The 14,329-nt window shown below is 42.2% G+C and overlaps 1 protein-coding gene across 1 annotated transcript in view; it reads right to left on the reverse strand.

Annotated features, from left to right (window-relative positions):
- Window positions 1-14,055, reverse strand: part of LOC311013328 (CD81 antigen-like) — a 28,247-nt gene extending 14,192 nt beyond the window's left edge. Inside the window, exons 1-2 of the mRNA XM_084009358.1 lie at window positions 13,881-14,055; window positions 2,677-2,791 (exon numbers count right to left, since the gene is read on the reverse strand). Coding sequence (XP_083865484.1) covers window positions 2,677-2,791; window positions 13,881-13,946 — 181 coding nt within the window. The 5' untranslated portion in view covers window positions 13,947-14,055. The remainder of the gene's footprint in view (window positions 1-2,676; window positions 2,792-13,880) is intronic.
- Between the last annotated feature and the right edge of the window lie 274 nt (window positions 14,056-14,329).

The following is a 14,329-nucleotide window of genomic DNA, read 5'->3' on the forward strand; positions in this document are numbered from 1 at the left end:
CGCCACAAAAGCCACAATGATTACGTAACCTGGAAGGAACTGACCCTCAACTTCATTTTTACTAAGAAACTGTATGTGACTGGAAAACAACACGACTTAATGTGAACCGAGACGCTTTCAGCTGATCATTCGGATGTAGTTGAGTTCATTTCAGATAAACTGCGATAGTTTAGAGAACAGACTAAAAGTAAAAAGTGATCCGTCTGTTAACCGACAACCCCACTGGAGAAAGGCGAGAGGCGGAGTGCCACTGGGGTAATTGTGTCTGTGAGCGGGTCGGGGTGAGAGAAGCAGATGTAGGACTCCATATTGAAATGTTCCTGGCAGCAGGGGATGGAGACGGGAGGGGAGGGGAGGGGAAAAAAGGGCAGACAGAGATAGAGGGAGGGAGGGAAGGACGAAAGGAAAAATAAGGAGAAGTGAGACAGCGTGACTCGAACACTAACCACAACCAGATGGGCTTGTAAGGGAGAGCGACAGTGGAAAGAAACCAGGCGGAGGGAAGGAGAGGAAAACTTTCACAGGAGGAGGGAGGAAGAGGGAGGAAGAGGGTGGAGCTGGTGAGGAGGAGGAAGAAGAGGAGGAGGAGGAGCGAGGAGGAGGAAGGACTAGTGAGGAATTTTTTCCTTAACCGACGAGGCCTTTTCTCCCCTCCTCCGGAATGAGAGGGAGGCTTTATGTAATGCGTAGGATGCAATCAAGAGAAAGTCCCTAAGTAGTTCCTCTCTGAATGATGAGCCTTTTTTTATTGAACGACCACAGCTATGTCGCCACAGACGACGGAGGAAACAACGACCCAAACACACCCTCCATTAGTTGTCCTGTAGCTGCATTTTAGATCTCACATGTATTTGGTGATCATGCCGTTCTCCTGTCATCTTCCCTTTCATGTCTCTTCTTACTCGGGAGGCGGATGACTCACAGGAGGAACTGAGTCGCTAACGTGGATGCAGATTTGTGTGGGAGAGCAGGCTTTTACAGTCATGTGACGAGCTGTGTGCCCTCTGTTAGTCCTGGTCACAAGTGGCTGGCGATCTGGGCGTGGCAGCGCCGCTCCTCTTTGTCCCAACACATTTCACACCAGTTTAATAATGAGAGAGACCTGTGTGTACTGTACTGTATGTGCAAGTGATTAACTGGACTCCGTTCGGCAGACTAGTAGGAAGTTGAATCATCAATGACTTCTCAAATGTCAAAATGTGCTGCTTTTCTCTATTTTACATCACAGAAAATTCCATTTTGAAATGTTGGTCAGAAAAAACAAGCAATTTGAAAGGTTCTGGGAAATTCTGACACGCCCTTTTCACTGTTGATTAATATAAAAAAAAAACGGTTGATGGATAATTTTCTGGATAACATGCTGTTCAGCTCAGACGGATCAATTTTTATTAAATTGGTGATCCTACATGTTGTGGATCAGAACAACTGATTGTAACTTATATGGCAAACAAACCTCAGCAGCGCCGCACATTAAGAACATTACAAGTACAATAAAAACATTGAGCTCATTGTGTTTCAATTATGTATGTTGTCTATGTTGATTCTTCTCCTACACAAAGTCAATGTGATTTTCCCAAACCAATCAGTGGACCCACTTGAATCTAATAAGCCACCAGGTGATGTGTTGCCATGACAAAATACTTTTTTGCCAAGTGTTTCATTACGTTTTGTGCTGCATTAAAAAATGGCATAGTTAAATTAAATGGTCCATTTGATTTTTTGGAGGAAAATCAATCATTCATGTACTAATCAGCAAAATATTAGATGGATTAATTGATAGAAAGTTAGTCGTTAGTGGCAGCCCTATTAATTTTTATTTAAAAGTCCTGCACTTCTTCTTTATGAATAATGAATATGACATTCATCTTAATCATAGGGCCCTAAAGGAGATCTGCTTATTCTGGCCATTAATAGATAATGTGGACATATCACATTATATACTGACTGTTTATGTGTGTGTGTGTGTGTGTGTATATGTATATATATATATATATATATATATATATATATATATATATTACTTCTTCATTATCAAAGAAATGCTATAATGTACTCATTAACAGATACTGGGTTCATAATATGGCTGTATTATAGCTTTTATTGATTACGTTGAGCATTATAGTGAAAGGGAAAACTACTGATCAAATAACCTGCCACGATAAATTCAATGTTAACTTGTATTTCGAAACTCAGCCCAATGTCACTTCCTGTGGTCTGAACCAGCTCAAATGGGTGTGTTTTGTAGTTTGTGCAATTTTGAGCTACAGATGATTTTACCTCATCAGTGACGTAGAATGACGCAGACATAGAATATGTTGTAAAATATGAGTTTTTCACATGACTTACTGTTTCCAGGCAACTTCTTTTCTTTCAACAGATTGGATGATGCAAACTTTAAGGCTTTTTATTTAAACCTGTCTTTCTACAATCTGAACAAAATTAGTCAAATTCATTTAAAGACTAAATAACATTGGAGTATTTCCATTTTAATAAATGCAGTGAGTAACATTTAACTGGGCCCTGTTAGTGGATAAAGGGCAGCGTTGTGTGGAAATAACATAAATGAGCTCAGACACCAAAGCTTGAGTGCATCAATAGAAGATTGAGCAAGAGATTTTTCATCAGACAAAGGGCGGAGACAGACTGTAGTAGAGATGGTAGGGATGAGAAACGTACTGATGTAGAAGGTGCTGGGAGCGTGGGCTCCATCCAATTCAAGCTCCAGCAGGTTGCTGGTCTTCGGGTCATGTCTCAGCCACAGGGCCACGCCCAGAATTACACCTCCCGCAAGCTGCAACACACAACACATGCACTTCCATCAGTTCAGTACATTACAAGTACAAGGTTCTATAAAGAAAAAGAAAAAAGGTAACATAATGGAATTTCACCACGATCAACTTATTGTGAGAGTAATAATGATCTGCAATAAAGTACTATAAAAATACTTTCAGTTCCAATGTTCCTGGAAAGAAAAAGTCACCATGGAGGTACGCCACACTGGTAAAAGCTCATTAAAGAGAGTGAAGATGGGCTGAATGCAGTTGGTGAAAAACTAAACTCCAGGTTCATTACGACATCTAATAAGCGAGTCTTTGTTTCTATAACCAGGAAACTGAAAAAGTATTTTTTTCTCTGATTAGCAATAAAAACAACGCCTGCATCTTATTCACCGCTGTCCACAGACTGACAAACCCTTTACCGTCAGTTCCTCCTGAATTACTGTCCAACAAGTCATGCAGTGACTTTGCAGCTTTATTCACTGATACAATTCTGATGATAAGACACACAGTATACAGCTCCACCTCAGGCAACATGGTTATGTCACTTGTACCTCAAAGTCTTTATTTTATCTCAAAAATGTCCAACTCCTAGATTATGCAGGTGTGACAGAAACTGTTCAACACTTAAAGTCCACGAGCTGCTGCCTATAAGCCTTTTAAAACATGTTTTTTATTGCATTGCAAAAGAAGTTTTGCAAGTAGTACTAATACTTCTCTTTAATCAGAGCATTTTCCTGAGACCTTGAAAACTTCAGAAATCAAACCTCTTTTATAAAAAGTCTAATCTGGATGCCTCAGTAACAAGTAACTACAGGCCAATATCAAACCTAACATTTTTGGGGAAGACCCTTGAAAATGTTTATTTGCAAATTCCCACTTTCTTGAGCCAAAACAATCTCTTCAATGCTTTCCAGTGGGTGTCAACCACACCGCAGCACTAAGACTGCACTTATTTAGGTTTTGAATGACATACATCTTAACAGTGATGCATCAATAACTTCAGTTCCTCAGGGCTCCATTCCCAGACTGATATACATGCTCCTCCTAGCTCATTATGAAGTATTACAACATCTCTTACCACACCTATGCCGGTGACACAACTCTACGTTACAGTTTCCCCACATGACTACAGTCCCTTATGTTCACTGAGTGTATTCAACATATCAATGAGTGGATGAGCCAGAATTTCTTCCAGCTCAATGCAAACTACAGACTAAGTCATACATTTTGGTATAGTTAATGATTATGAATGAATTATTACCATCTTAAAAACATAACAAATTGAGGGATTTCTGTCATGAACAAGAAAAACATGTTCATGCATTTATTTTCAGTAGGTTATATTATTGTAATGGTGTCTTTTAGGGCTGTTGGAATGAACTTGAATATAATTTGAATAGTAAAAAAAAATCAATAGTATTCAAATGCTGAAATTAGTATTACATTTTTTTTCCGCCTGGCCTACTCGCATAAACGGATGCTTTTGACACATGAAGTCTGATGAACAATAAAGTTTTCTGAAACCTCACTATCAGAAATAGCAGACAGCGGCGCGTACGCAGAAATAACCGCCGCAGCACTCGGTGAAATGAAAACAAAGATATTGATGGACCTCTAGAAGCGATGCAGTCATGACAAAGATGCATTCATGCTGCTTACTGCTAGCTAGATGGACACGAGTCTCAATTGTCTTATTCATTTGGAACGAGACGAACAGCAGGATGTACGTGAGAAACTGAAAGTAGAGCCGACGGTGAGACGAGAGGGCGTAGCCATAGCAACGGAGACGCAGCACAATATTCAAATATAATTTGAATATTGAAAAAAATATGGAATGAAATTTGAATAGTATTATAGAGGAAAATAGACAGCTCTAGTGTCTTTACAGGTCTCAGTAAAAAAATCAGAGTCCGCCCAGAGTCCTGACCAACACCAGGAAAATGGACCATATCACTGTCCTTAAATCATTGCACTGGCTTCCTGTGTGTAAAAGGATAGATTTTAAAATCATGTTACTGTTCCGCAAGGCACTTAATGGTCTCTGGCCTTAATACATCTCAGAGTTACTTGTTCGTTACGAAGCATCCAGACCCCTCAGGTCATCTGAGACAGGTTTACTGAGAAGGATCAGGATCAAGCAGGGTAAAGCAGCATTTAGTTTCTATACTCCCCACCTGTGGAACAAACTCCCTGACCACCTGAGGGCCCATTTAAATCAGGGCTGAAACCATTATTGTTTAATGCAGCGCTCACACATTTATCTACCGGTATTTCTTTTATCGTTTTAAAATGGCACTTTTCCCGTTTTTATTCTGTCTTAATTCTATACTTAACTATTCTTACTGTAAATTTGAATATCTTTGCAATTGATGTATTTATCTGCCTCTGTAATGCACTTTGAATTGCCTTGTGTATAAATGGTGCTATACAAATAAACTTGGCTAGCCTCTGCGTGAACGCTCACCTCCAAGTTACCTTCTCTCTAAACGGCTGCCTTTGGAGGCTGATGTCTCAGTGCATCTCATCACACACCTCACATCCTGCAGCCTCTGGATGCTTCCACTCAGCCCTTTGTGCGTTGTTGTTGTGTGTGTGTGGCTGTGATGATGTAAAAACATCATGCAACATATGTGTAAACAATCAGCTGACCACCGGTGGCCTATCAATTGGTGCAGCTCTCATTCATGCACGTGAACTTTTAACAAGCATACTCAGAAAATTGGCTGGTGAACCCTGGGAAAACTATTTTTTTTTTTTCATACTTCTTTGTCTAACCAATTTCCTTGGGGAAGCCCTGCACAAACTGCAATATGTAACTTTGTAACTGAAATGTATTGTTCTTCAGGCTGGTTTAAATAGACATACGCCTTCCTGAGTCATTTTGTTTGGCCCAAGACAAAGACATCCTAAATATAGCTAGAGTTAGCATGTATCTCAGTAACAAGCATCACCACACAGACCGGCGGTAAAATAAACCAGTAACGGACACAGCAGACGCTGGATATCTTAGAAAACTCATACGTCAATTCATTCAAAATAAGAGAATGTGATCAAAGAGAATATCTAAATTAAAGTAGCTAACACTAGTTTCTGTGAACCAAAACAGGCTCAGGAGCCTCCCCCCTACTCCCTCTTCATCCTCCTCCTCCTCCTCCCTTAGCAAGGTTCATTCCAGAGCTGCGGCCAGCTGCTGCCCAGCAACCAGATCAACACCATAACTGGCAAGAGTGCAGAGATTCCACACACACACAACACACACACACACACACACACACACACACACACACACACACACACACACACACACACACACACACACACACACACACACACACACACACACACACACACACACACACACACACACACACACACACACACACACACACACACACACACACACACACACACACACACACACACACACACACACACACACACACACACACACACACACACACACACAGAATGAGTCACTAACTTTAAGTGAACTCCCCACCTCCTTAGAGAATTACTCATCACTGAAATGCATAAAGATTTAAAGCATTTTCTGAAAGGCTTTACTTTACGGCCTATATATATATATCAGAGGGAGAACCCAGACAGACCCTATTTGTAATCTATGATTATTATGCTTTGCCTGGGCTGTGGCCGATACCAGAGCAGCGCAGCTACACCTCCCACTAATGAGGTCAGGAACAGTCCTGGTCCCAGGTTGTCTCAAAAGGCTAAAGGACACACAAAGGGGTTTGACGAACAAACACATCTATGAGCTGCTGGTTTATGATGAACCAAAACTAAATATATGGTATCAGGAATGTTTGAGTCAGAGGGACTGGCAGCTTTTCAAAAGCTATCAAGCGCAGATCTAAAACTGTTTCAGGCTGCTTCATTTTAGAGAATCACTGAAACATGAGTGAAATTAAGTGGGAGTAGCAAGAGTCATGACTCATGCGTCAACCATTTCCAACCAGTAGCTAAAAAGGTCTACTGGCAACTTATTTGTGGAGTGGTTAAGTAAAAGTGAAACCATTTCATGAAAGAATGGTGCTTGGTTCAATATCAGGAGCAGAAGGATTTCAACATTCAACATGTTCACGGCCGAGCTAGCAGCTCACAGCAAAAGGTGATAACAGCGCAAAACAACGGCAACAGTGCGGAGCGAGATTAAGAGAAATTAATTAATGGTTGAAAAGTCAAGACCGTCTCTAGCTCTTCACCTCCAAACGTTCAGATTGATGGATGGATGTCATAATATTATTGGTTGAAATTGGTTGGTGCTAGCTGATGTAAGCATATGACTCATGTAAGCATGAGTCATATTTTGATTTCCAGGAAGAAAAAAATATTGGATTTTGAGTTTGGTCTGCCAGCACCATGTCTCTTGCTATGTTGTGCATATTTACATGACTCTTCAAGCTCAAGCGAAGTTGCTGTGCATCATATACATCATGTTGATGCATACAATGAGGGCCTGGCGCAAGCAACTACTGGCTTTCTATCTTCTTCCGATCAACGCTCTGAGCCTGTTATATGGTGGCGGGTCCTGCACGCAACACTTTTCAAAGCGTCTTCAAAATGCCACCTTCTGTTCCGGCTCTCTCCATTCACTGAGGCATCGCTTCTCTGTTACGGCTCTGAGACTACCTTCGTTGCCGACTCAGAGGTGGAACGATTCTGACGACACGTTCTGTCTCTGTACCTTTTACAATAATGAAGGTGTGGAAAAAAGGAGTGATACCCACATTGTAAAGGAAGTGTAAAACGGGCTACAGAGAGCGCCCCCACTGGTGAATGACTGGGTCGGCATATCAGCTTCCTTCTGCGTAAAACCCAAGACTTATATGACACAAGTTTTATTTTCAGGGAAAAGTCATAACAGCGTCTTCATCGGCATGCTCAATGACTAAACCCGAAAGGGAAACTCTGAAATTGCTTCAAATATCATGTAGTGTGAGATCAGCCAGCCTTCCCTCCAGTGTCTATTTCTGCCTGTTGCCCAGAGTACAGGGGGGGTTGTAGAATGCTGGGCACTCTGGGGGACCAGAAGTGGGGGGTTGGGGTGTTGCCTGCAGTTCCCATAAGACTCCCATACCACCAAACAGTGCCCCCCCCCCCCTCCCTTGTAGCCTCTTCACCCTCTGAGTGTCCAGTGTGATATATGGAAACAGGAGGTCTCTCTTTTTAAAGAGCCAGTGTCGGCGGTTGGCTGCTCAACGACCGCACATTGCAGTCAGAGTGTTCTGACGGATCCTTTCCCAGAGGGTTTTAGAGCAGCCAATAAAACTAAAAGGGTTAAAGTGGAATACGTGTTAAAAAGAGAGGAGAGTGGTGCACCATGTCTCTTGCTATGTTGTGCATATTTACATGACTCTTCAAGCTCAAGCGAAGTTGCTGTGCATCATATACATCATGTTGATGCATACAATGAGGGCCTGGCGCAAGCAACTACTGGCTTTCTATCAGCCAATAAAACTAAAAGGGTTAAAGTGGAATACGTGTTAAAAAGAGAGGAGAGTGGTGCTGTACTGCATAACAATCAAGTTAAGTTATTTTTCAGGACTGGCAGGACATTATCTTCCCGTTTTCGCATTTTTGCATCATAACAGTTGATTATAAGTACAACTTTATCCGTTGGCAGCGTCTTATATTATATTATATAATATTACATTATATTATATTAACCAGGGAGCTACACCCAGGACTGAGAAGTGAAGCTAACGCGGAAGTCCAACTGTGTAGACATTTTTGAAAAAATGCCACAAACCCTTGGGAGATATTACGGGGGCCATGTGCACTTCTTTCATAGTCTATGATATTAACTCACGTGGTCAACACATAACTCCCGGACAGAGGAGAGGGGGAACGCCACGCTGTTGGCAGAAGAGCTGTGATTATTCTGAGCAGCAGCATGTGAATGAATTACAATACGTGTCTGATTAAGTTAGTATTTCCAGATGTTTTGTTCCCCCACAAGTTTTTTTGGACTTGTGAGTGTTAACTGCAAGAATAGTGCTTTACATCTGTGTGGGAGTGTGTGTGGCTGCACTGTGTGCCGCAGCTGCCGCTGTGTCTCCCATTTGCATGTGACTGTAATATTACTGTGTGTGACGGACGACCAGCATGGTCCCGTTTGTGTACGTTGGTGTCGACTGATGGGTGAAGCTGGGCTGCAGGTGTGTGATCGAGCGGCAGGTAAACATTCGGCAGCTCCAGTTCAAATGGCTAAACATTATGAAAAATGTTTCTTTTGACCGCTGATCGTTATTGGCCAATCTTCATTCTAAACAGTTTGATTGGTTTTTAAAAGCCGACCAGCTGATCGAATGACAGACTCTAAGGACATCATTTCAATAATTCAACCTTATATCAGATTTAATCGTGGTCTCATTTCAACCAAGGGTTAACACACCAACATAAACCAGTGGTGACCACTTGTGTCACTTACAAGTGTCACTGGCACAGATTCTGACATTGAAACAAGTCCAAAGAGGACAATGTTCTTCAGGAATACGACACCTGTATGTGGCGCTGAAGCTGCTGCTTGGGAATGCTGACTCTCTGGCTGTTATCTCTGTTAGATAGTGTTGGAACTGTGGCTCAATTATTAACTCTCTGGTCCCAAACGGTCAGACCGAGAAAAGTGCGGCGATGGGAAAGAAAGAGCGTATTGTTGACACCAGCACTTTCGTTGACATTCATAATTGATGATGGTGGTCAGAGGTGGATGGTCATCAGGAGGAAGAGCATTTCCTTTTGTGGTTCCTGGGGTCAAACTGTAATGCCAGGTGAGAGTTCACCAACAACTGGTCCACATCGTTCCAGCTAGAGGTTTAAACCCATCACCTCACATTTTTGCCAAACAGAGCTGATCATGACATTAAATTGTCACCTGGTAGGGCTAAGATTTTTTGCCTTCAGGTGTCTGAAAATACCATAATTACAGGGTTAATATTTAAACATAAACACTGCAAATATCAGTTTTGTGGTGATTTCTGTTATTAATGATAATGTTGTGTATAAAAAAAGTAGAGATTGTAGAAAAACAACATGTAAAATGGAGACTAGGTCTGCAGCTATCGAATCTTTTTGTAATCGAGTAATCTACCGATTATTCCATTGATTAATCGAGTGATCGGATAAAAAAATGTACATTGTATATAGTTCACATATACACTGTTAATTCCTTAACACATTCAGTCAATGACTAGAAACAGGAATAACGATAAGAAAAAAAGAAAGGGAAAGAAATGCTAAAGATAAATGTTTTTTTTATTTATTTATTTTCTTTATTTAAATCTCAACAAATTTTGTTGCTGGTGCTTTTTAACGATTCTAGACGACACCCGCCCGCGGCGAACAAATAAAACAACCTGTTCTTAAGACTACGCCCGACCAGACCGCCCGATTCGCGACACCGGCTCAGACGGAGACATGAAAAACAAATGATACATTCTACAAAAACCAACAATGACGATATCTGCTGAAACTCTGATATCCTTCAATTTGATAATGTGGAGAAAATAAATTAAGGCAAACACTTATATCCGATTAATTGATTAGTGAACCAAATATTAATCTGCAACAATTTTGCCAACCCATTAATCGGCAGTGTTTTTCCACAAGCAAATGTAACAAATATGATTTGCTACTTTTCTGTTTTCTATACAAGTCTATTATATGTTGCAAACCCAAACAATACAAATAATACCGCAGACTGACATACAATGACACAGCAAATGTTCAGCATGTCTAACTGGACACCTGGAGATATTTCTTAACAACGTTGCCTGCAACACTTTAAAACTCTCACCCACTAGCTTGCAGATCTGCTGATGAAGCTGCTTCTAAAATGAGGGAGCTGTCTGCAACGCGTCAGCCTGTACTGCACTTAAACTACTAACAACCTCTAATGTGTCTAGATTGTCTCTGCAAAGAGGCTGGAAGTGTTTGAAAGTTAATACGGAAGAGTGTACATTTTAAATGAATAGAAGTGATCAATAAAAGACCCTGTTGGCCCCTATAATCACCCTCTCTTAAGCCACCTATTTCCGCTCGTCTAAAAATACTGATCATCTTCTCTTTTCCTCCCCGAATCTCATCATCTTAGGGCTAGAATACGGACATATTTTCTACAGTTTGTAAACAACGATGACGTCATTTAGTGTGCGCACGCGATTTGGCAATGGAAAAGTGTATCAAGCTATGTAAGGGCACTAAGAGTGGGCCAGTGTTTAGTGGCCATGTATACATGCATTTGGTGGAGAAACACAGCATGTTACACCGGAGACAAATTACGAGTATGTGTTACTGGATGCTTACAGCTACAAGCACAAAACACTAACTGACAAAACCATACCTCCATTGCAAACGTGCACACATTTTTTGATGACGCCAACAACCAAAGCGTTTCTCAACAGAAACTATGTTTTCAAGGCAACTTGGATGTTGTTTGTAGGGTGTTTTGACATATAGCTGTAACGCTTGCCCCTGGGTGATGTTGGGAATTTTAAATGGTGTTGACTCTTGAAATTTTGAGCGTATTCTAGTCCTGCTCAATGTGTTAAGTGTCCTGAGATGACTTCTGTTGTGATTTGACACTATAAATAAAATTGAATTGAAATTGAATTGAATTGAATATAGTCCTCTTTAAATGAACCAAACTCAGTCGCCTTAGAGTGGACCAACAGAAAAGGGACTCAGTTCTATATGTGTTGGTTAATTTAAAAGAGGACTCAGTCATTGCGTCCACATGGGCGAGCTTTATACGATCTTAAACCCATCAAAACCGTATCAAATTCATGTGGACAGGATAAGAAACGAGTAGGGATAGGATTTCTGAAGCCGATTGCAACCCCTGGCTTGAGTCGTTGTTTGACTTGTGCCAACTTGTGAACGAGATCGAATCGTGTTCGCGTCCTGCGCATGCGTGAGAATTTTCGCCGGGGATTTCACCCGGAGGTGGAAGGAAGCACCGACGCCATCATAAATAGTAATGTTGTTGCCGGAACAGTCAAACGATACCAAGGCTTTGAAGAAATCCGCGTTTTCCGCGATAGCTTGTAATATCAACCGCCGACAGCACAGTTTGTGTCGTATCACCGAAATCAAAAACTCTGTGTGTTTGTTCATATGGTCTTCCAAACACTGCAAAATGCCCAACATGTACGCCAACACTACTCTGTCTAACTCCTCGAACGCCATCTTTGTCTGTATGCCGCCAGATAATTTGTTATTGTTTTTAAGTAGCCGTGTACCGAAGTAGTTCTAACACCGTCTTGTAGAAAGGGCTACAGCGCCATCTAACAAGGCGGAGTCAGCCAGGTCACTGACCATTATCGGAATTATTCAACAGCATGTGAACAGGGATTTTAGAGAGACCCCCCCCCTCCGTCGAGTGGCAACGTATTTCTTGGAAAAACCAATACAATTCTACCATGTGACCGCACTGAGTGATTCTGGTCTACCTCAGCTCTGATGGGGCCTCAGTCCTGTTCCTGTTCACACTACTAGTTCATTAAAGTCTATGCTTTCCTCTTCAATGATGTGATGTTGAGTGTCGCTTCCACACAGAAAGTGTGAAAAACTCTGAGCTTTTTCCTAATTAATTCCCTCTGAAATATCTATTTCATATTCATGTGAAAACATCTCCTTCAAACAACTGGGTTTATCTTCAAACTTCATTTTACAAGATTACATTTGAACACATCATGATAGCGTTAAAGATATCGCCCAATGCTATTAGTTACTGAATAATCAATCAATGCATCCTCCGTTAGCATGGTTAACTGTTAACGTTAACTGATACTTAGCAAATCAGGACGACTTCAACACATATTTGCTGTTCAGGACATGGATCGACGGCTAGAAAGCGTTGAAGCCGGAATTCAGATTTCATATTTTTTGACTGATCTGACAGTGTGTCGCTAACGGAAAGCCTCTAGAACGCTAAAATACAATGGCAAAGGCCTCCCTGAGGAGGTCCGAGCACGGTTTGCTTCAGAGGGGTCTCTTGGAGTGTGAAATGGACCAAGTGTGAAAACACCCTTGGGGTCCGTTTCAGCCCAACACACTAAAATATGATATGTTCTCCAGTCATTTAGTGGCCCAAATTCCTGGTGGATGAATGTGAACAGTGTATTGTTGGGGGGTTTCTTGCAGCCGGCGAGACAACAAATAAATAGTTGTAACCTGTTGCGCAGTATTTTGGAATGTTAACCAACAACACCAAAAGCATCCCCACCAATGGAGCCCTCTGTACTGTATACTGGGCTGTTTTCCATCAACCCTTAACATTGTTTTCAGCTCGGCAGGATTTAGGCCACTGCTGGGTTTTAGAGAAACAAAGTACTGGAGAAGATGTGGATCAATTGAAGGAGCTGATGAGAACAAACTCTACAGCAGCTCTTACACAAGAAAAACTAAACACCCACAAATGTTTCCATTATCCATCACCCAACACTGGGCCTTGACTCACCAAATGGAAACCACCACGAGTCCCCCCCACCACGCACACGCTCACATACACGCGCGCACACACACACACACACGGTGGGCGGAGGATGTAATGCAAACAAAGCCGTTCTCCAAACGCCAGCGAGGCGGTCTCCAAAGCCGCCCAACATCCACAGCTTCCCAGAAACTTATGATTTTGCCATTTTCAATGAGCCAATGCCATATACGGTCCTCTCTTGGTGATTCAAATAGACGGAACTGAGTTTTATATCCCAGCAAAGTAAAACTATCGAGTGAACTGGTCATTTTGGGTCTGAAGACGCTGTTTTCTCCATGTGTTTTTATGCTAATGTGACACACGAGGCGACTCCACTCCGGCTCGTCTGCTCCGTTATCAGCCCATAAACCAACGCCACACGCGTTTCGACTGATTTGTTAGGTTGCTATCATTTCACCATAATCTCCCCTAGTGGTGAGAAGGCTTGGCGCGGTTTTCCGAGAGGAGTAGCGGCAGTAATGTGCTAATTCTGCGGGTAAAAGCTGGACTTTGCCCGCCTGGACGGACGAGACCGTTAATCAGAGGGGAGGCGCGCTGCGCACTCCCGTCAACACAGGACGCGTTAAAGAAACAACAAGGCTGCTTACCCAGAAGATGAAGTTGAAGAAGAAAAGCATGTATTTGATGCATTTGGTGCAACCTTCGACTCCCATGGTGGTCCGTTAGTCAAACGTAGTGGGCGCAGATATCTCGGGAGCAGCAGGCCAGGTGTCGCGGCGTGTAACGGGACTGAGTCTCGACTGGGAATCCTGACTACAGCTCGGAGACCGAGGCAACACCCAACTCCTCCCTCCCTCACGGTCTGAACATCCCCCTCCCTACCCCACATTTTCCACTCCCGACTAACGACACAGCGGATTTCCGGCCAACACCTTCAAAATAAATCCCCCAGTGGGCTAACGTGCTTTGTGAGACATTTTTAGGAGGGGTCTGCTTTGCTTTTCTCAGGAGGATATTAAAGGCTGCTCTCCAAATCACATGCTCTTTCCTTTAACTGTAAGTATATGTTGCAGCTGACTTCACACAGTAGGCTGCT

The sequence above is a fragment of the Eutrigla gurnardus genome (assembly GCF_963514095.1).
Source record: "Eutrigla gurnardus genome assembly, chromosome: 1".
Lineage (NCBI taxonomy): Eukaryota > Metazoa > Chordata > Actinopteri > Perciformes > Triglidae > Eutrigla > Eutrigla gurnardus.